The sequence below is a fragment of the Anoplophora glabripennis genome, unplaced genomic scaffold (assembly GCF_000390285.2).
Source record: "Anoplophora glabripennis isolate ALB-LARVAE unplaced genomic scaffold, Agla_2.0 scaffold374, whole genome shotgun sequence".
NCBI lineage: Eukaryota > Metazoa > Arthropoda > Insecta > Coleoptera > Cerambycidae > Anoplophora > Anoplophora glabripennis.
The window spans coordinates 195,794-219,155 of NW_019416499.1; the positions used below are offsets into that span (position 1 = coordinate 195,794).

Here is a 23,362-nt window from a genome sequence, read left to right on the forward strand (position 1 = left end):
CTTCTGTGTAACCCATTTTAATTAAATAATAATACAAACTGTCAAACAATAGCAATGTTGTCATAACATCACCTGTCACTGTCATGGCCTACCATATAACATTGTCCACGAGTAAATAGGCCTCTCACGGCCTAATTAGTGATATTTAGTTAAAATACCTATACGCATTTTGAACCTTATTCATGTCCGATATAACAAAATATCCAAATCTGTAAATCCTTACGTAATTGGAAAAAAGGTAAAAATGCCTGAAAGAGGTCTAACAATTACAAGATATTTTATTTTCTTAATAAAAAACCTTCTTTTCGTTTTTTAATATTATCTCGCTTATTGTTAGAAATGGACCCAACAAACCCTCTATGACTATGCTCGACAGGGAACGTTCTATCCAAATATGTAAAAATATACAGGGTATTCCATTTAAATTAACAAAGTTAACATCCGCGACCATTTTGTTTCGACTTCATTTGTTTTTCTACTATAATTTTCGAAAACTTAATAAAAAATCGTGCAACTTTTGTATTTCACATTTATTTATTTATTTTTTATTATTTTTTTAACTCTTAAAACAAAGAAGTTAATGGAGGGGTCAAAATATAGTGAATCACCCTGTACAATTATACATATACTTACTTATAAATTTCTTTTCTAGGCAATGCATCTCTGGAGCTTTTTGATAGAGAGGAACTGAGAAATAAATGTTTGTGTTCTGACCACTTTGTGCTTCAGAGAATAAAATTAAATTGAAAAAAAAACGACTATTCCTATAAGTTATCTAGATGTGCCATCTAGCAGCTATGATCAAGAATTAAAGGTTTTAACTCGAAGAAAAACCTACAAAACTACCTTCTGCAGTATTGCATTCTGCACAATTAAATTTCCATTCCTCTCCTCCTCGTGAAAGTCCTAAATTAAGGAAATATTTGGAAGATCTAACTAATTTGCCAGATCTGGAAGTTTCAAGTTCCAATCATCCTTCAAGTAGTTTAAATACGAAATGTAAACTACAAGAAAAGAAGATTAAATCATTAAGACAGCCTGTTAGATATATTAGCTTAGATATGTTACTATGTTTGCATTCTACGTTCAATTCTAATCATTTTCATATAAGGTTCCACTACATCTAAACTCAATAGTTTTTTAAGTTTTATTTGGGATCAAATAAAAAACAGTCCATTTTTGTACCTGTATTTAATTGTTGTCATTTTCTCTTTGTTATTTTTACATATTAAAAGAATATGTTTGGTAGCATATATTACTATAAAGACCACTTGCGAAAATCATTCGTAAAACAGTGACAAATTTGAAGAAATTTAAATTAAAAAATATATTTCTATTAATTGGCACATCCTGTATACTTTTCAATATTACTTTAGATCTTTCCAAAACTAACAACTTTTGTTAACCATGTCTTATCCTCAATACTTTTGTAGAAATATTTTTTTGATAAACTTCGGATCTACTTTAACCTAATGTTGACTCACCCTGTGTATTATGGAAGTACGTATTATTAACAGACAAATATACATTTTTTTATTAATCTTGTTTTCTTTATTTTCTTTTGTTGTTTTACTTTCTCGTTTAGATTATCTAGGAAAACCTCTTATTAATTTTTATTCGATGAAAATAAGTAGCTTAGCCACATTGGTTATGCACACAAGTTAATTATAATAAAAATAAATTATAAGTATAATAAAATAAATTAAGAGAACTTTTTCCCGGCTTTGTAAAGAATTTTGTTGTCGTATAAAAATAATATATTCCTAAATTAATACTATTAATGTGCCCAAAGAAGTTATTGCTTATTTTTTGTTAGTAATGTACCTATGTACCTATTCGTTATTTATTTTTGAGATTTATTTATATATTTTATTTTAATAACTGAACAAAACTGCATACATATTTTTTTTAGTTTGACCATTTATTGAAGAAAATATATGTCGTGGCATGTGCACCTGACTACCACCAATATGTGTACAAAATCTTATCTCGGTTTATGAAACGGTTAAAAATATGGCGACAAAAAAAAATTGGCAAAAATTAGAAAATGCCCTGTATATCACTAACAAATTACATCAAAGAGTACCTACATATGGAGGTGTTTTGGAATCACCTCGACGTTTTCTGTCTCCCCTTAGAATCCCTACAGTATATACACGTACTTGCAAAACACCTTGTATATAATTCATTTAAATGACCTTAACATCTTTAAAGATAAGCATAAATAGAAACCGGAAATATTGGCATATTGTTAAACATTATATTTATATTTTAATATTCTATAGTCTTATGATTTTATTTATTTATTTATTTATATTAAGTAACTACACATGATAGAATATTATATTAGTAGATTATATTTTAATTTGAACGATAATTTCGACAAACAGAATATATCTCCAATCTTGGTAGGGCATGCGAAATGCGAGAAGTCACGCCCTTGAAATGCCTTCGCCGTTTTTTGCAGACTGACGTAGTCGCGCTTTATTTCCTTCGTTTGAATAAATGCACAATGCCATGTAGTGCGACATCTAACAGAAGTTTTGACAACTATTTCAGTGTTTATTAAGGACTGATAGTCTTAGCGTATATAGTCAAGGCTACTACATAAGAAAAGTGGTAATTTATGCCACGTGTCCCATTTTAATCGATATACGTGAATACCTTGTCAGAGAGGTCTCCGACCCAAAACTGACGTAAATGAAAGTCGTTCAGTTCATTGGGGGAAACCGTGACCTTGAAGGTCAGTTGAAGGTCAGCTTCATAATTTTAAATGGGACCCTCTATTTGTTATCCTGGGAATTGATTCGACAGAAATTTTTACATCCGGATGTAATTTCAACTTTGATTTTGCAATAAAGGTCAAGGTCACAGCGAGTTCAATGTTTCTCCGACGTTGATGCAATTGGCTCCAAATTTGCAAAGGAAGTTTTCTCAATATGCAAACAACAGATTAACAAAATACATATGTATTAAGTAATATCAACCACAGGAACAAATAATGTGACGAATGAGTGCGGGGATGACAAAAAAAAATTCTCGTCACTCAACAAAGGCATGCTTGAGAATTGAAAAGGACATATTCGAGTAAGTTACAACGTAAATGAGATTGCGTGATTATGAAAAATAGGAAAAAAATAATTAAAAATTATTATACTATTTATGGGCCATTGAATTACGAGGTTACCATTCCAGGGTTAACTCTTGATTTGATCTTCAAATGAACTTTTAATTTGACTTACAACGTACTCGGATGTAGAATTTATCACTTTTCCATGGTCCGGCCTCAGGAATACGGGCACCGGTGTGAAAAGAAACAAAGTCAACCTTCAAATGACCTTCAATATTAAATGCAAGATCACCGATCCATTGTCTCGAACATCTTTAAAAATATTTGTAGAATTCAACAAGGTCGGTTTCTGTAGTCGACCTTCAATTGATCTTGAACGTTAAGTTCAAGATTAAATTTAAAGTCATGACTGAGTAACTTGATAGAGATCCCATTATCCCATTGACTCTGGGGGGGCAAACCTCTTATTCCAAGGTTGTTTTAGGGGTGACGAATAATTTAAACTCGTGACCTTGACCTTGACCGCAAGGTCAAAGTTGAAATCACGTTCGGATATAAAATGTTCTGCCGAATTCATTTCCAGAGTAAAAAACAGAGAAAAAATTATGGAGGTGACCTTCAATTGACATTCATGGTCACGGTTAAATCAAGATCAAGAAAAGTGAAGACGCAAAAAACAGACAAATTTAAGCTAATAAAAAAGTGCATGATATATTGGCATATCTTTAATTTATTGGAAATTATTTATTACGATTAATATTACAGCTATAAACTTGATTTTGTTCACCACACATTTAGGAGGTTATGTACTTAAAAATGTAAAAACTAGTTATAAATTAAATTTTACTGAATGAGCACATTACGTACTAATACTATTTATTATTTTCTATCAAACTGAGTAACCAAATTCTCTGTTCTGTAGGGCCAATGTATTTTCGTAGGTACTATAAAATTATGTAGAAAAATAATGCACAATATTCTAGATTTATTCTTCTATAATAACATTTAATTCATATAGTAATTTGCAGGGTATATTTTTTTTCTTAAAATACACAAGTAAAGAATCTTTGCGCTTGAGGGATTAGCCAGAAATGAATCTTTCTATAAACTTATGCTCGTCTAATCGCAAATGTCAGACTGAGAAAGCAGATAAAATTTTAATGCAGAAAATAAGAACTCGGCGAAATAAAACTAGCTACACTGTCTGGTATCATTTACTTTTACGTTTCCTGCAGAAAGAAGGTCTTTAAATGAAATTCTAAGCGAGGAGAAAAGCTATTTAATTTACTCGAGAATGAGAAATGATTACTATTTTTTAGGTAACTGCACTTGGTGGTTAGTGAGGGAAAAATGTCAAATATACGTGGATTTATAGTGAAAAAGATTTACAGCTCTAAATAGTTTCTCGACAAAACGTTTGTATGTGATTTACGAGATACGAGCGCCCCTCGCATTCCTTAATTTGGTGAAAATGTGTCATGTGATATGGAAGGAAAAATCTTTTGCAGAAAAAGTATTAAAGAAATCGTGTTCTATTTAAATATGATACATTTATACAGTTGAAATACTACACAACTGAAAATGCTTTAAGTATGATATTTGATACCCTTGAACTTTTTTGAATATTTTATACATATTTTTGTAGCTTGTAAAATATTTTAATTTTCGACACAATACCACAATAATTGCGAGAATTAGTGGATTATTTCTAACTATCTTATTGGCTGTAACTGTAAAGTAATTTATTGCTTTGTCGGTATAAGAATAAACATTTCAAATAATTTAAATTATGCGATGTGCTATACAGGAAGTCTCAGTAATAATTGAGAAATAAATGGAATTGTTGAATAGCTGCTCAATTTTAAAGAAAAAGTCTATACATAGGGTACAAATATCTCTAAAGGTATTTGACGTAGATAATAAATGTAAAAGCTCACTGAAATGGTATGCAATTATGTTAAACAGTGGCGGATATAGATATAATCTAAAATATGTTTGCCAGTTCAATAAATCGAAAATAACTAAATCATAACTTTTAGTCGTACAAAATCTACGTCAAATACCTTTGGAGATATTTTCTTTTCTGTTATATTTCCAAAAACTTAAATACTTAACTCCGGGTTTCCTGCAACACAGACCAAAATTTCTTCTTCCTATTCTGGAGAGAATAGTTTTCGGACGTCGTACAGTATCTCGTCTCGGTTGAAAGGAAGATTTTTGAAGTTCTTATAATCTGACCTTCTGTTGGATACATCTCGGTCCCTGAGTTCTGTACCTATTGATATTTTCTTGTGCGTATACGCATCTCTGTATTTGAAAATAAATTATACTTAACTTAACTTTGCTTGAGTTTTCACAAAAGTAAATGTTGTCAAACAACTATGTTTAACGGTTAGGTACTAAGTTTGAAAATATCTTTTATTAATTTTGTTTTTCAAAGCATACCTTGGAAGTAGTACTTACTTTTATTATACAGGGTGTCCTATTTTAAATAACGCACCTGAATGTCTCGTCAGGGAAACCACCAATCCCTAAATAACCCTTACGAAAATTGTTGTGTTCGGAGGGGACATCGTATGGTAACCTACAATTTGACCTTCAAATCCATTTGAAGATCAAATCTAATTTTTTAAATAGAAACCTCTATTTTTAAACTCGCATTCAGAATGAGCGCAAAATTTTAAGTTTACCTAAGGCTCATTTACGTTTAGATACGTTCGTTTTCGATTAGATAGATACTCTTAAGGATCTTCTTCGACAAGGGCAAATTAGAGGACACCATCCGATGTCCCCCTACGAGCCTTACAACTTTCGTAGGTTCTTTTCGGATCCCTGACGCGTAATTTAAATATTTTGTCCTTGAAATGACCTTTAAAGGTCATTCCAAAGAAGAGCCTCAAAAGAAAGATTCCTATATAAAAAATGAAATTTAACCCTGATATGACCTTGAAGGTCCATGTCAAGGTCACAACTTTCGTAAGGGTTATTTTCGGTTTGGTGGCTTCCCTGACGAGATATGAGGTGCGTAATTTAAAATGGAACACCCTGTATAATTTAAATTTGTTGCGCTGGAAACTTTTAAGATGAAATGGATACTCGGCACTTGCAAAGTATACTTTTTTACTTAAAAAATATAGGAAAATTAAATTAAGAGGCAGATACACTGAGGAACAAAAAAGTTTTCACATTTTAAAGCAAAGCAAAGGGAGCCAATTGCAAAGTGCCGCAAGTGGCGCCTTCTAATAAGTAATCGCAAAACTATGATTCACCGACAAAGGTACAGTCGGCGCCGCCCAAATGTGAACGGCAATATTGTATCGTGTAATTTAAACTTTAAATCATAGTCGTCGTAAAATTCAATAACTGTCAAATATATATATGTCACAAACGTAGTGAAACCTAAACAAGTAACGTGATATTTCACGTTACTTGCCGGGGCATTTAACTGAGGCGCAAAGAGCAAGGGCTATAACTAAATTAGAAGATAATTGGTCTTTGAGTGAAGTGGCTGCTGATTTAAATGTCAGTAAGAGCTGTATATTTTATATTGAAAAACGCTGGCAAGAAGAACAAAGATTACAAGGACCTATCAGGCAAGGTGATGGAAAGGTTTCCAATTGCGCGGATGATAACAAGCAAGGCAAGCTATTCAAGATGCTTGGGAAGAGCTCGTGGATTCATATGATATGAGAGCGTTGATTTTGTCTATGCCAACAAGATTGCAAAGTGTTGTGGCAATGAATGGCTCTACAATAAAATATTAATATTTCATTCTAATGCCAATTTTGCAACAGCAGTTTTTGCGAGACTTAACCGTTTCTCTGTTGATCTGCAGTCGTCACTATGCTCAAATATAATTTTCTTCTATAGTCATAGATTTGTTGTTTATTTTGAAATAAGGTTTTTTACTTTTTATTTACTGTTTTTTTTATAATTGTTATACTTTAAAATATATCTACTAAAGTTGAAGTTAATTTGATTGTCTTTTCACTAACGTCAATCCAAAATTGATAAAATTATTATTATTAACTTTCTTCCACTAATATGTAAGTAAGATTTATTTCGTTAATCTCCTTTATATTATTTGTGTCGTCTTTTTAATTATGAAGTACTATAAGAGACACTGAAAATAAAATTCTATCAATACCCTCTCTGTGTTACGCCACTAAAAAAAGTCTGATCTACTACGATAAAATCCAGATTAAATTTCCATAATAACCAAAATCCGTTCACATTTGGATGGCGCCAACTGTACATACTTTAAAAATAATGAAAACAAATGACGCCCTGCATCTTTTTAAGCATCAACAGAGTAACGGTGTTTTCAGTATGGGGATACCACTGATTACTACAAATTCCTACAAATTTATACCTTTATTTAATTAAGTCGTAAGCCCATTATTTCACATCAAACATGACTTCATAATATTTACCTAGATTTTGTATAAACTTTTTCGTTGAGCAAAAATTTCATTCTTTAATTTCTTTCAACCATTTCCGAGACAGCCTGTATAAATAATTAATAACTAACTTGTAAATTATTTCATTTGTTAATTTTGTATGTTCTTGACAACGTGTGTTCGTATGTCAATGCAGGAGCTTATTTCAAGTTTCAACTTATTAAAAAAATATCTTTGGCTACTAATACAGAACAAAATCGGAATGATTAATACTGTTATATGATTAATTATTATATGCAGAAGCGGCGTGACTAATATTTATCACTTAATTGACTTGACACTGTGAATATTGAAATAATAATAAATAGCTATTAATTCCGTCTAAACTGAAAGCAGAACTGCGAAGGTGGAGAAAAGACATAATTTTATATATTTACTTAATTTTTCTGTGGAATAAATAAATAAATTTTTCTGTTTGCAATAAAAATTGAAGGTCAATTCAAGGTTCATTAATTTTTTTCCAAAATTAAATATGTGCTTTTTAAGACATTCCATGAAAGAAGTAAATAAAAAATATTTCTATTTTGTGTTTATTTTGGATTATACTTCAATGTTAATAGCGTTAGAAATATTTAAATTATTCTTATCTCTCACATTGTGGAATTAATTAAAATTAGTAGAATATACATTTGTTTTATTTAATCAGCAAATTTACAATCTACTCTCTACAATAATGAGCACTAAGTAAAATAGATGTAAGAAATAACATGAGTAGAGAACCAACCAGGCTTGAAATTCTTGCAAAAAAAAACACGAATCACAAATATATTTGTTACATAATTGCAGAATTCAGATTTTTATAGCACTAGTATTTTTAAATTTAGTGACTAATTCGAAAATGCATTCATTTTTTACCTCTTTGTATACTTCAACAAATTTTCTATAAGCACTTGAAAATATCAGATTTTATTGACATTGTATTTCAAAAGTTTTTATTATTCCACATCTGTCGAGGATTGGGGATGGTAGCGTGTACAAAGCTAAATTAATCGGTCAGCTTTTTAATTATCGAATAATAGCTAAATATTTTTCACGTTTAATTAATGCTTTATTTGGGACAAAATTGACTTTTTGCGGGTCGTTTGTATTTGCCGACGTCCCACGATCATCTGTCAAACCCACGTATAATACAAAAACAGTCGCTTTCGCCCATAATAAAACAATATATTACTTTTGCCGTAATTACTCCTTTTAAAAGTTATTGGAGTAAGAATGAACTTTGGCGTCTATGCAAAAAAACCTTTATCCATTAGCGTTTAAATTAAAATGAGAATCGATATAAGAGCCGTTGTTGTGGAATTTATATTCGATTTAAGGAAAAGTTAGGTCTAACTTAACTCTATGGAAATCGCAGAAATGTTAGTGTAAATCTTTGAAGGTATCGCGAATACTTGGATTATTTTATGAATTTTGCATCAGCAAATGCTCGCGTTCTCCTCAGTGCGTGGTTGAAGATTATGAGTAGATAGTGTCGTGGATTTACATTATCATAGCCCCAGATTGGGCAGCATAATGTGGATTTTGGATGGCGGTAGGTCACGGTAGTCTAGCACCTCTATAACTCTATTATTGGGTCAAGCGAAAATTTTACCTAGATCCTCGTGTTTCTGCTGTAGTATCAGGAAGTTAGTTGCCTATTCGCCTGAGAAGAGGCGAAAGGGATGATTGAAAAATCACGCCAACCTCAACGAATACTTGAGTAACAGTACCCAGCTGTAAGAGCTTTATCCCTCCGGATCTTCGTCTTGTTCGTAAAAATTTTTGTGAAATAAGGTTTTGATTTTATAAAAAATGTGGGATTTATTGAAATTTTGTTATCAATTTACAATAAATGAAAGCAACAGTGGTAGCTGTATTCAATGAAAAAGCAAACATTTGAGTTTGTATGAACGGGCGGTCTCCTCTATGGGAGCCGATGTAGCTATAAGCTATGAATGTGCGGGCTACGGGCCGTAGGCTGCCGCTTATAGCGAGGTAGGACTGCCTCGACGAGAGACCTCGTTGGAAGTTTGGCCGAGGAAGGTTGCATTTGGCGCGTACTAGTGTACTGGGCAGATATCCGTCCATTAATAGCTGCAGATTACTCGTGTTGACGTTACAACATACTCTAGGCAGGATCCGTAAACGTCTTGCCAGTAATTTTCTCATTGAATTTTGAATTTTCGTTTCCTTGAAAAACGCTCATCTTGGACGATAGCCGTCTCCGGAGAGTTGTTAACCTGTAATTTATTTTGGTTTATGGTTGCTTCAGTCCGATTTTCGAAAAATTTGGAAATGTAATTTCCAAAAATTCAGAATTCAAAATAGCACCTTTTTCTTTAAGACTACACAGAAAGTAGCTGAAGACCTTTTGCTTATTTTTGATACTGGTAGTGCAAACCTAGACTTTATCAACGAGTTGGAACCTGCTAGGCTAAGAGTCCTCATTAAATTGACATAAATTCGCAATTTCTGATTCTGATGAGTTTATCCGAGAAGCTATCATTTGTAGTTGATGTAGTTTTCCTCAAGCACCAACTCAAAATTATAGTTGTCACTGGGTTCTTTGCCCGCACTAAGAACAACATTGGTTTGAAAGAGTAAAGAAAACGAACAAAATATCAAGACTTTCTCTATATATTTGGCCGTATCTACACCGTAAATTAATAGAAGTCCTGGTACTACCAAACGTAACATGTGGCTGAAGTTAAGAATCATTCTAAAGAATAAGAGAAACCTGGACAACGTCGACTGGTAGGAATCAATCTCTCACATTGGTCCAAGACATCGTTATTTCATGCTGATATACCCGTAGGAGAGTACGTTCTTCTCCTCTACAAGTACAATTGATCTACAATCTTCTGGCCACAGGAATCGACTCTGCGACAGTAGCAATCGATTTAAAGACTGACACCTTAAATCGCTATTCCACTGACCAAGAATATAGATACTCGTAAACATCTTCCAACCGATACCTCTTAATTTTCCTTAACTTTTGAAGGCGTTCGCCCTCAATATTGTGCACTATTTGCATGTTAAAATTTCAGATTTTGATTATCTAATGTAAGTCTTGTTCAAAAATGGATTTAATGAACTTTGGATTCTTTCTAAATTGGTTCAAATCCCAAACAAAGGTATGGTTGGCATAACAAGATTTGGTTTTTCATAAGTCGTAGTACAAAAATAAAAATTTATAAAAATCACATTCACATAAAAACATCTGTATTAACGACAATTTTATAGCAAAATGTTACACAATTTTGACTATAAAACAATCTAGTGAAGGTCTTTAATATTGAAAATATGCACTAATATAACACATTATCAGTTTAACCATCTTGACGATTCGAGAACCATATCTCTTCTTCGGCAGAAACTCAGAAATTGTAGATTAAGTCCTCTGATCGGTATTTATATTTGCCGTATTCTGGTCCATGGCGTGGCAGTATATTGTTTAAAATCACTGGTCTATGACGTTTCAGTCCTTGATTTTTACCTATAAGTCATTTTCAAGATTTAGGTAGTTTGATTGAAATTATATACATTTTTCTGGATTTCTATAGCTTCTCTTGGGCCAACATCTCTAGAGTCTTATCCAACATCTTCTTTCTCTCTCTATTGGATAGCCTGTATCTGCCCTCTGTTCCACAACTGTTGACTGCTCCGTTGTTATTCTTTAGTTGACACTTGTTCAGCTTTAACCTCCTGCTAACGTGTATTTCTGTTTGACCAAAGTATGCTTTGTACACGAGATACTGTATACACAGACGCCATAGAAAGTACCTAAACTCTAATGGGTTGTACTTCAAGGGTAGATTCCTTGGATAAAAATAAATTAGGTTAGTTTCCTTGGTATAATTTTTCCTACAAGAAATAAGTCTACATTCTTCCTCTACATTTCACTAAAATATCTTAAAAACTCATGCATATCTTAAAGAAAATTAACTAAACATTTTTTTTTGGTGGTCTGTAACTTTTTTAAGTATCAAGAATTGTACTGAGGTAACTTGATCCAATGAAGCTACCCTTGAACCCACGGTCTGTTTCCTTCCTATACAAGGTGAACAGGTTAGTATCAAATATGTTTCCCTTCCTTTGCATATTACTGATGGCTCATTAAATGTTTCTGTTAGTATGTCCAATGGGTGATATGATATGAGGTATGTTTAGAAAATAACTGAAAATTATTTTTTTAAACTTTATTATTAATTTTATACATTATTAGTCTTTGCCTCCTTCAAAGTACTCCCCTTCTCTATTCACACATGTTTCCCAGCGGTGTTCCCATTTCACGAAAAAGTTCTTCAGTTCATTTGAAATGATCTTTAAAGTCTGTTACGAATTTGCTGAACAGCGTACTTTCAGCACTGATTTTAATTTTTGAAATAATAAAACATCGCAAGTAAGTAGGGTGGTGGAGAACATAAACTAATTTTTGGCACAAAACTGCCGAATTGACAAAGCTGAGTGTGCAAACGCATTGTCATGGCGGATCACTGTTTCACCTTGAGGAAATAATTCAAAATGCACAATTCTAATAGAGTCGAAAAACAGTGCAGTGAGCATCACTTTGACATTGGATCGAGACTGACGTGCTTTCTTGGAGCGTGGAGATCTTTTGCAAATCCAGTGTTATTATTGAACTTTTACGTCAATGTCGTAGCCGTAAACCCAGTTTTCGTCCCCCGGTATGATCCTTTGAATGAATGTTTTATCATCATTGGATTGTTCAAGGAGTTGCCAACAAACGTCCACACGATTTTCTTTCTGTTGCTCGGTCATCAAACGAGGAACAAATTTTGCTAAAATTCGATGCATGTTCAATTTTTCAATCAAAATTTCATGGCATGACTCAATTGAGATGCTAATCTCTTCTACAATTTCTCTGACAATCAATCGGTGTATTTAATCAGTAGTTGTTATTGTTTATTACATGTTTAAGATTGTTGATGTTATTTATTACTGGTTTAAATATTTGAAACATATGTTCCCAATTTTGCCTTTGCGTTGTTAATGTTTTATGTCCTCGCGTAAACTTAGCTCATCGATCATGTCTTATTTTATTTTTATGATGTTACTTTATTGGGCATCAAAATACAAAATAAAATAATTTTTATTTCTTCACAATAACATATGCCATATTATGTTAGGACTTCTAGAAAAGTAATCCATCTGGAGGCAAAGGCATGTCTGGTAAACTAAATAAAATCTCATGTCAATATCCAAATATTCATAAATGTCTTTAATTACGTCAGGATTAAATAACTGTAAAACTTCAAATTTGGATTAGAATACCTCACTACCACATGAGAATCCTTGAATATAAATAAGCATATAAATAAGTCAATGTTGCCATCTTTTTTGACAAAATGGTTTTGTTCGAATATATATCTTGGAAATACTACATAAAAAAAACAGATAAGAGTAATTACTTTTTTATTTCAATCGCGCAAGGATCACTTCCGAGATAAGCTTATCAGAAGATTTTCATTACAATAGAAACAATACAACAGGAGATTTATCTAACTTTTTATATATCAAATACGTCAAGTAGTAAAACTGATATTATTGTCATGCCAGGAGGAACCTCTAATTAATATCACCATTTAAAAAACTTTGCAATGAATTTTCAATACCTCCACTGCTGTGATGAAATGTAATTTTGCTATATCCAAGAAAATTTCTACCCGCAAAAAATACAGATAGTGATACTAAAACATGTTTTTCTAAAGTCTGTCCTAATAGTCATATTAAAAATACCTTGAAAGGAAAAAAAATCATCCATTAATTATTAGTCCAATGTCGAAACTGAGACACTGTATTTAAAAATATACATACGTTTTTGTACAATCGAAATTTAAGTGCTTTCCTGTAATTTAAAGAAACTTATTCTTTAAACTTGACGCCACTAACTTCGAAAGAAAGTATCTTGGATACATATTTATAGAATCTCCATTTATTTTGAAAATTGGTACAATGAGACTGAGAATTCGCCATTTGAGGTCCACACATTTATTTACATCATATATCATGTATATTAAATTATTATGAAATCTTCTAGGACTTCTAATTCAGTTTCATTTAACGTGAATTTATTTAATTTTTAATTTTAACAAAATGCAGTATCGTGGCTTTCAATCATGTAAATTCCATCAATATTCAGGAGTACTGTGCAAAACCATACTTATCGTATCAACTTCGACGTCACCTGTTATACACGGGTGTTGTATAATAATGAAAACGTAATATTGACAGTTGGTAGAAGGAAGTACAAAAACAAACACTTAGGTAGGGAATTCTGGAAGGAAGCTTAGATAGTGGAAGTTAGAACAGCGGAGAGTGAAAAGTAAGACGATCGGTGCACGGTGAAAATATATAAGTAGTGAAAAATTAAAAGTGTTTAACCGGTATTAGTTAGCAGGTAGATTCTCTAAGTATTTTGTTGTTAATTGTTCTATGTAATCTTATGATTGTGATGATTATAGACGTTTCATGATAATAATTCTGTATATGTTTAGCCTTCATTGTCTTATGCTCAGGGGCGTATATTTTTCTAACGTAAAATTACAATTATTATTAAATATTGCTCATTATTTATTACATGTTAAAATATGTATATATTGTCGTGACTGCCCGGATATTGCAATAATAACTCCGTTGTTTCACATTTAACTTGATTTGTCATGATTACGTTGTTCGAAAAACAAATAATAAAGCATTTCATGTGCTCACTTTACGTCATGCGCATTTAATAGCCTTGTTGAATTTACTAACATTTTCGCCCTTTAGGAACGAATTTGAAAAAAAAGAATCATTAAATACAAAAAAAGAATTGCTGAAACAGATCTTCCGAAATCTCAACTATTGCTGGATTGCCTCCCGTATGGGACTCCAGTGCTAGGACAGATCTTCCGAAATCTCAACTATGGCTGGATTGCCTCCCGTATGGGACTCCAGTACCTTCCGGCCCTGCCGGCTAACTAACACCAAACCTCTTCAGTTTTACTTGGAAGTGTGTATGTCTGATTCGAGTGAGGTGACATTTAGTGACACATTAAATAAGTCGGGTCTTGATTTATCATTATCAAAGGATCTTAATTTATGCCTTTTATTGTCGGTTGTTTTGTATTTATATTTGGGTAGTTAGAGCAACGATCGTGGATTTCTCTGCCATGCTCTTTCCCCACAGGAGCTCTAGGTGAGCCTGGCACTCTCATTTTATGTTAAATGGTTATTAATGTTTTTGTTGTTCTTTCTCTTTGTCACATGTTTAATTTGAAGACTATTGTACATAAATAATAAAGTTAGGTGTATTTATTCTGCTTTTGCTTTATAAAATTAAACCATACTTCCCCTCTTTAAAGTTAGTAGCCTGCGCCTTTCGGTCAATTAAAAAATAGATACATACAACGTAGGTATTCCTTAAGACGATCACATATTTTTGGCCACAACTACGTTTATATATTTTTTTTTCGATCGAATCCGGGATTGTTATACTGCAGTACCTACCGCAAGGGTCGATCCTGGAACCATTGCTATTTGTTATTTTTATTAATGACAACTGAATGCCTCGATGTCAATTATCTACTCTATGCGGACAACCTTGAACTGTTCTTGAAAGTTAAATCTACTGATCGTATATATAATTAGTGTTCAAATAATAATCTACAGTTTAATATAAACAAATGTAAAATTATGTCCTACAGTCGACGCAAAACTACTCTATATTTTGATTATAAAATTGATGAATCTATTCTACATCATAGAGTTACCCAATTTACTGACCTTGGTATTACATTTTGATACTGATTATTTATTATCGTTTGATGTACATATTAGTTTAGTAACCAAATCTGCTTTTAAAAATTTATACTTTATTTTGCGTAATTCTAAGGGCTTTCAGCACATGGGGATTCTAAATATATTCATACTATGCAAACTAGAATATGTATGCATATATTGTTTGAAGTCCCATTTTAATGTTTATAATATTTAATTAGAGAAAGTACAACGGAGATATTTAAGGACTATTCATGGTTCTATAGTTATGGATTTTATGCTCCTCGAAAATTATTGCTTTCTTGTTTTAATTTTAATAGTTTAAAAGATTATATCATGTCATTAATTAATTCTAGATTTCACTCTGCCTTACAATTACCTATACCCCGCACAAATTTACTAATAGCATCACCCTTATATCAAATGATTTCCAAATCAAAAGTATGAAGATTGACTTGATATATGTTTTCTAATTTAAATAACATAAAAAATTGTTTGTTTAGCAGATGTATCCTAATCTTGTATATATTATTTATTTTATGTGTTTTATTTGTGTGTTACTGTTTCTACTTAAGTTATTTTTATCTCGATTTTATATTTTAATTGCTCTATTTCTTGTAGTATTAATGTCTTAATACCTTATCCTGTAATTGGCATCTTGTTCCGTTGGATATTGTAGTTTCTAGGTAAATAAGTAAATAAATAAATAAATAAATAAATAAATAAATAAATAAATAAATAAATAAATAAAATGTGATAAAATTTTGGCTAATGTAGATGTTCACATAGATATCTGCTTGATGTTTTTAGAGTAGTATCATAATGTACTGTTATACAAATAAATGCCGCAAAAATTGAAGTGTGTTTAATTGAAAATTGCAGACTGTGGTCCATTTAAGCTCTGTGATAAAATTTTGAGTATTTAATCTGGGTTCGAGGTGTATTTGATAAAATAATTTTTACATTTTTTGTTATTTTCAATCGAACAAATAATATTATTTAAATTTATTCATTAAAAGAACATGAAAAAAAAAATGGTAGTTATTTTTGAAGTAGGTATTAAATTTTATAATGCGTTAACAAGAACAATAAAGATCTAAATTGAAAAAACATACGTTAAAGAATTTTCTGCTCTCGAATAACATTCTATTATTTTAATCCTAGTTATTTAACTAAATACATTTTTTATGGTAGTTTATAGCTTATAGTTGTATTTCTTTTTTTTTTGGTTATTTATTTTGCTTGCGTAAATACCTTGAATGTTTTGGACACTAATAAATAAACAAATATCTTGATGTAAATATAGTATGGTGTACTCGTTAGCGGGAAGAATTTTACCCTATGTGTGACACAAACTGTAGCTATACAGGGTGATTTACAACTTATCCGAAAAAATTTGGAAATAGATGCGTCTTGAAAAATGGAGACAATATCGTAAAAAACATTTTTGTAAAATCGTTATAGTTTCTGAGAAAAAAAATATTGAAGTTGAGTATTTACAATCCTTACATCGTTGGACTACTGTAATCTCTAGCGTCATTCGCGTTGTGCGCTGTACGCAACGCGCTCTCGCTTCAAATTCTTTAAATTTTTTGTCTGTTCGTGCTCCATGCTTTGCCTTGCACAAAGTCTGGTTTTACAGTGGACCAGTTTCCAGTGTCGTGCAGAAGTGTATTTTTAAATCATTTTCGAACTGCTCTTTTCGATTTTTTAAACAAAATTGTATTTGTAGGAGTCCCCTGTATATTTTTTTTCGTATAAGTTCTGAATCACTCTGTATACCTATTACATACAAGAAGACAATTTAAGTTAATAAATGTAAAACATTTCATTTCCAGATTCCTATACATACGGTATGAATCGCGTTAAAAAGGTCAGTTTAAGTAGTAGAGTCTAAACGGGAACGTAACTGAATATTTTGTCAAGTTTGAAGAAACGTTATCTGTTTTGCGTACTAAAATTAATGATGTGAAGATGTTTAGGCTGAAATAGTTCTGGATTATTAGAAAAACGACAAGAAGCTGAGTTTTCATGCCAATGATTTTGTCAGTATTCTTTAGACGTCATCGCATGCATGTAGCACTATATTATATTCACATCTCCCTAAAACCAAATAAAAATTTACTTGTCGCGACGATTCTTTTAAAGCTCTTCCTGTACAGAGCAAAGATTAAATTAAATTCTCCTTGGAATACTCTGTATTCACCATATTACGGAGTAGGTACGTCTGGATGTTGTTTCTAAAATATTTTTTATATGAAATATCTGCCCACACCTATTACAGTTTCCTGTAAATTAAGTCTGGCTAAAATGGCATTTTATCCATCGTGTGAATATCGGCACATTAATTTATTAATTCATATAGATACGTGTAAGACAACCGTCATCAAAGTTTTACTTGTTTTTAAAAGTATTAAGCTTTAACCAAATTCAGAGACATTATTTTTGATATGCAAAAGATATTCAACTCTTCACATTTTTTACTCTTTTTTTAAGGATATCTTTACATAGATTCCTGGTACCGAAGAACTTTTTTTGACTTCATTTGATTTTTTGAAAAATTATTATTTCTCTGAATTGTTTCAATTATGTACTTTTAAATAAGAGTAAACACGTGTGAGATCTAACAATAGAACAGAAGATCTTAGAATAGAAGATCTAGTTTTGAAGTAAAGGTGAAATTTTTTGAATCAGCGTTTTTTGTATTTATATTTATACAGGGTGTTAGTAAATAAGTGCGACAAATTTCAGGGGGTGATTCTACATGAGAAAATAATGGCAGTTTGCTTATAAACGTATGTCCGTAAATGATTCGTTTTCCGAGATACGGGGTGTCAAAGTTTTTCTTAAAAACTGACGCATTTTTTGACATGCAATTAAGAATTTTATGTTCATCATTGTCGCGCGTACGGGGAATAATTTCAATTGTTTTAAAGAAAAAAAATGGTACGCCACTGAGATATTACAAATTAAAAATAATTTTTGAATTCCTCGTTCAATTTGTGACAAAAAATCTCTCTTGCTTTTTCTTCGTATGGGGCGCCGTTTTCATACAAAAAAAAACATCTTAACGCGTATGTTTTATTTCTTTAATACATTATCAAGAACTATCTAATACAATAACATTAAACCAGAACAATAACAGAAAATAACACTAATAAAATTTTGAAAAGGCGCAAAGCTACAACAAATGTTCAAAATGACCTCCCTCAGACGTGACACAAGATTCAACTCTTCGCCTCATTGATTGTCGTATTCGCGCAAATATTCCTGGTATATTTCTTATTGTCTCACAGCCGACTATAATTCGATTCCTCAGGTCATCAACATTTTCAACGGGAGTGGAATAAACTAATGACTTAAGAAAACCCCAAATGCAAAAATCAAGAGGATTTAAATCCGGCGATCGAGCAGGCCAATGTTCCGTACCTCCCCTACCTATCCAACGATTTGGATATACTGTGTCTAAGTGATTACGTACATTAATGCTAAAATGGGCTGGTGCACCATCATGCATGTACCATAGGTGTTGTCTCAGCTGTAGAGGAATTTCTTCAAGAAGAACAGGTAACTCTTCCTGTAGGAAATTAAGATAAGATTCGCCTGTTAGTCGTTGTGGGAGGAAATATGGACCGATTAAATGATCATCAATTACCCCAAGCCATACATTTACGGAAAACTGATGCTGAAAATGAGCTTCAAAGATTCCATGGGGGTTTTCCTCAGCCCATAAGTGATTGTTATGGAAATTTCGTATACACTGTCGTCCAAAAGTAGCCTCGTCAGTAAACAAAACGGCATTTAAAAAATTAGGAATTTGAGCGATTTGATGATTAATCCATTGGCAAAAAAATAGGCGCGGAAAAAAGTCTCTAGGTAGTAGAGCTTGCACACGTTCAATATGAAACGGATACAATTGCTGTTCTTTAAGAATTTTAAATACAGTGAAGTTGCTTACATTCAATATGTTGGCAATTTTTCGAGTACTTGTTTCAGGTGACTCCGCAATTAACTCGAGAACTGCTTCTTCTAGTTGCACAGTTCGTACTTCTCGAGGGCGCCCACAGTCAACCGTTTGTTTCTTAAATGAACCATTTTCGCGCAAACGTTGATGAAGACGAGCAAATATTGTGTGATGAGGTACCCTACGTCCTGGATACAACTCAGCATACAATCGTCGAGCTTGCCGACCATTTCCATTACTTCGACCATAGACAAAATGCATGTCTGACAATTCCGCATTTGTAAAATTTTCCATTCTTTTCGATAAAAGAAAAATTAATTACTTATTAACACTAATGTTATAGCAAACTAAAAGCTTAATAAATTAATAATGACGAAACGCTAATTTGACATTTCTTAAAAATATTCGTATTTAACAGACAAATGTTGACAGTAGCCTACTAGGTAATGTATTAAAGAAATAAAAAATACGCGTTAAGATGTTTTATTTTTTTGCATCAAAACGGCGCCCCATACGAAGAAAAGGCAAGAGAGATTTTTTGTCACAAATTGAACGAGGAATTCAAAAATGATTTTTAATTTGTAATATCTCAGTGGCGTACCATTTTTTTCTTTAAAAAAATTGAGATTATTACCCGTACGCGCGCCAATGATGAACATAAAATTCTTAATTGCGTGTCAAAAAATGCGCAATAACTACCTCTTAAAACCCACCAAATTTCATTTGCACATCTCGACCGGTTTCAGAGCAATAAATTAAATCGTCAGTTTTTAAGAAAAACTTTGACACCCCGTATCTCGGAAAACGAATCATTTGCGGACATACGTTTATAAGCAAACTGCCATTATTTTCTCATGTAGAATCACCCCCTGAAATTTGTCGCACTTATTTACTAACACCCTGTATACGTCCCTATTTCAAGTCTAATTTTTGTTTTATTTTTAAAAATGTAAGCACTCCTTCTAAAGTCGACTTAGCCCAAGGAAATTAGACGGAAAAAGGAGGAAACCTCAACAAAATTCCCTCCAAACTAAATATTTGTACAGATGTTCCAAACCCAAATCCACAAAAATCACAAAAATCACAGCATGATGGCTACCTAAGATATTGAAGTCAAAGTTTTTTGCTAATATCTCATCTTTTATGTAGCGTATAAATTGTAGAGAAGTTAATGATTATCTACAAGATTGATCTCTTGCATTTTTCCCAAAACCTCACCCTGTTCAAGATATTCAAGGTCAAAATCCCAAAGAAAGCGTTTTTTCGCGAATAAATCGCTTTCTACGCATCGGACGTACATGAAGTCAATGTAAAAGTTGTGGAGAATGTAATTATCTACAAGATTGGTAAATTTACAGTTTCTAAAAAATATTTTTAAAATTGCATTCATTTCCATACCAACCAGAAGGGTGGCCAATACATTTAGCGCGAAATATTCACGATAAACCTTCTTTTTGAAACTTTGACCTTGAATATTTCAAAAACGGTGAAGTTTCGAGAAAAATGCAGGAGACCAATCTTGTAGGTAATTAAGTTCTCTACAATCTTCAGCCCAGCAGGAAGGGAATTTTGTCGAAGTTATAGACTAATATTTGGCCAAAATCTATAGTTCCAGGTTGTGACACGTTAGATGTGAAATATGAACACTTGGCAAATATTTTCTTAAATGTTCCTAAACGGTACATGCATAATGTCTGTAAGTCAACCGCTTGTATATCCTTGCCAAGTACAATCTAAGAATCCAGGGAAATTTATGCATTCCAATATATCGAAAAGTACTTTACTGATGTGGTTGTTGCAATAGGTCCCTTGTAGATTTTATTGGTATGTCATTTGTACAACTTTTGCGAATATTTGGCATATGAAGTCATGCTTCCGGATGTATCAATATACAGCATCCACACGATACGGGATCTGTTTACGTTTGACAAATAATTGTCAAGTCACCGCAATATTTGGAACCAGTTTAATAGCAGCTACATACGTAATGATAAACCGTTATCATCTATAAGACCGAATTATGTAGATTTTATGAAAATGGTATCGTTTCCACAGATACTGATGTCATATGTATGGAATAAATAGTAGCAATTTTTAACAGCACAGTAAAATTGCCACCATGTGTAGCTGGTAATTTTTAGCCCTTTGCTTCATAAGATAATAAAAATATATAAAATAAAACTCGTAAAGATACACCTAAGTATATGTATTTCTAAAATAATTTCGAATTTTACTCTGGTTTTATGTAACAGATCAGGTGATGAGATATTGTTTTATTAAAAAAATTTTCAGTACTTAGTACTGCCGAGTGAAAAATTCAGAAAGATGCATAATCATAGTTGAAAGATGATTTACAAATTATGATATTTGAAGGATGATTTACAAATGATGATATTTGAACAACGTGCACCTTGTTAAATTTTTAACCCAACCGTGATGCTTATAATCTTTTAAGGTAAGCTATATCTACTTCTTAATAATTTAGGTTACACATTATGACACAAAACTAATATCTAGCTGTATTTTCTGGAATATTCACGACATGCGTTGGAGCTGGTGGAAAGTACTTGGGTGGCGGTGCCGTGGCAGCGAAGCAGTTTGGATCTGAAACGGAAAAATAAATATTTTAGAATTATTTTAAATATGTTAAATTAAATATTTAAACGTGATTTATAAAACATTAAGTTTCACGGAAATTTGACGTATTGAAAAATATGAAATGTATAAGTATTCAAGTAAATCCATTTGTTATAAGAAAGTAGATAGCACTTATTTTTAAAAGGTGAACTTCGTCATTTGAGAGACAAAGCTATTTTGAATTCTATGCATGAGTAAGTTCGTTTTCCAGATACCTACTGTGCTTTATTTTAAAGATGATAAAATTGAAATATATTAAAAAATTTCTTAAAAAATCCTATTGAATCAACTTCATAGACAAGATTCTCATCTGATGATATTGCTGGAAACAACTAAGTATACTCTATGGGTTTCCTGTCCCAACTAGCACTATAGCCCAGGAAAATAAGTTGGGAAATGACCATTTCGCGACTTTTTGTTTCGGCAAGCTGAATTTATCACTATAGATGCTAAATATTATGTTTCACATAATATATTAGTTTCCACAGTCATAAAAATGGGGGGAAGATTGTTTACAGGGCGGTTAATTGTATAATTTTTACGTAAATTCACGTTTTTCGCTTATAGCTTTTTTCCGTTCATTTCCACGAGAAAACAGTAAAGTACTTTTTTTCGTCTTCAAAAGACCTACAAAACTAACCCTCGAGCGTCAAAAATATTGATTAGAAAAAAAGTTATTAGCAGAAGAAGTTTATTTTTGACTTTTGAATTAAACATTTATATACTGCCTTATTATTACCAGAACATTTTGGCATCGCATCCTCTCATTCCTTATCACTGTCTAATAACTCACACGAAATCTGGAATCGTTAAGTTGAATAGTTTACAAGTTATGGCATTATAAACAAATTAACTAATTTATTAGTCTGGACGATCCTGAGGATCTTCCACAATCGCACAGATTTTTTTCAAGGTAGATTTCATAATAATACGTTGAAATCTATCATTTTTTTTTAATTTCAAATTTGCAACCTGAATTTTTTTTTATTTTTTAGCTTTAATTGCAAAATGAAATATACGACGCACGAGCGTGATATAGTTATATATTATTACATATTCGGTAAGCTTACGAAAAGAGATTTAAGTTAAAAAAAAATCGTCAAAAATCGTTGAAAAACAACGAAGTTACATACTGTCAAAGTTGACGGCCGATTGTTAAACAAATTAGGTTGGTAGCGGCAAAAAAAAATACTGTCATAACCGGCAACCCGAGTACTTTCCCAGGTAAAAATATTTTATTTGTGGAAGTATGTTAAGTGCATAAGAAATATTGTCAAAAGTCAGTGGGTCGCTTGGTTTTCGGCGAGCCGTGGCGCGGCGGAATGGTGGAGGAAGCGAACGACAGCGAGTACGAAGAAAATGACGATAATATTCATAGTCCTGCCGTTAAATAAAGGAAATTCGCTTGAAAATAATATATTTAACAGTCTGTAACTCCGTTGTTTTTCAACGAATCTTGACGATTTTTTTTTA

General features: G+C 32.1%; 2 protein-coding genes across 8 annotated transcripts in view; one reads left to right on the top strand and one right to left on the bottom strand.

The window, feature by feature from the left end:
- The window catches only part of LOC108908713 (orexin receptor type 1-like), a gene marked incomplete at its 3' end in the record, with an annotated part of 283,301 nt that overhangs the window by 18,973 nt on the left and 240,966 nt on the right, over positions 1-23,362 (top strand). The window lies entirely within an intron of this gene.
- The window catches only part of LOC108908714 (extensin-like), a 127,469-nt gene continuing 125,550 nt past the window's right edge, over positions 21,444-23,362 (bottom strand). For all 7 annotated transcript variants that reach the window (XM_018712835.2, XM_018712837.1, XM_018712836.1 and 4 more), the window contains exon 3: positions 21,444-21,856. In XM_018712835.2, the coding sequence (XP_018568351.1) occupies positions 21,759-21,856 (98 nt within the window). In that variant the 3' untranslated portion in view covers positions 21,444-21,758. The remainder of the gene's footprint in view (positions 21,857-23,362) is intronic.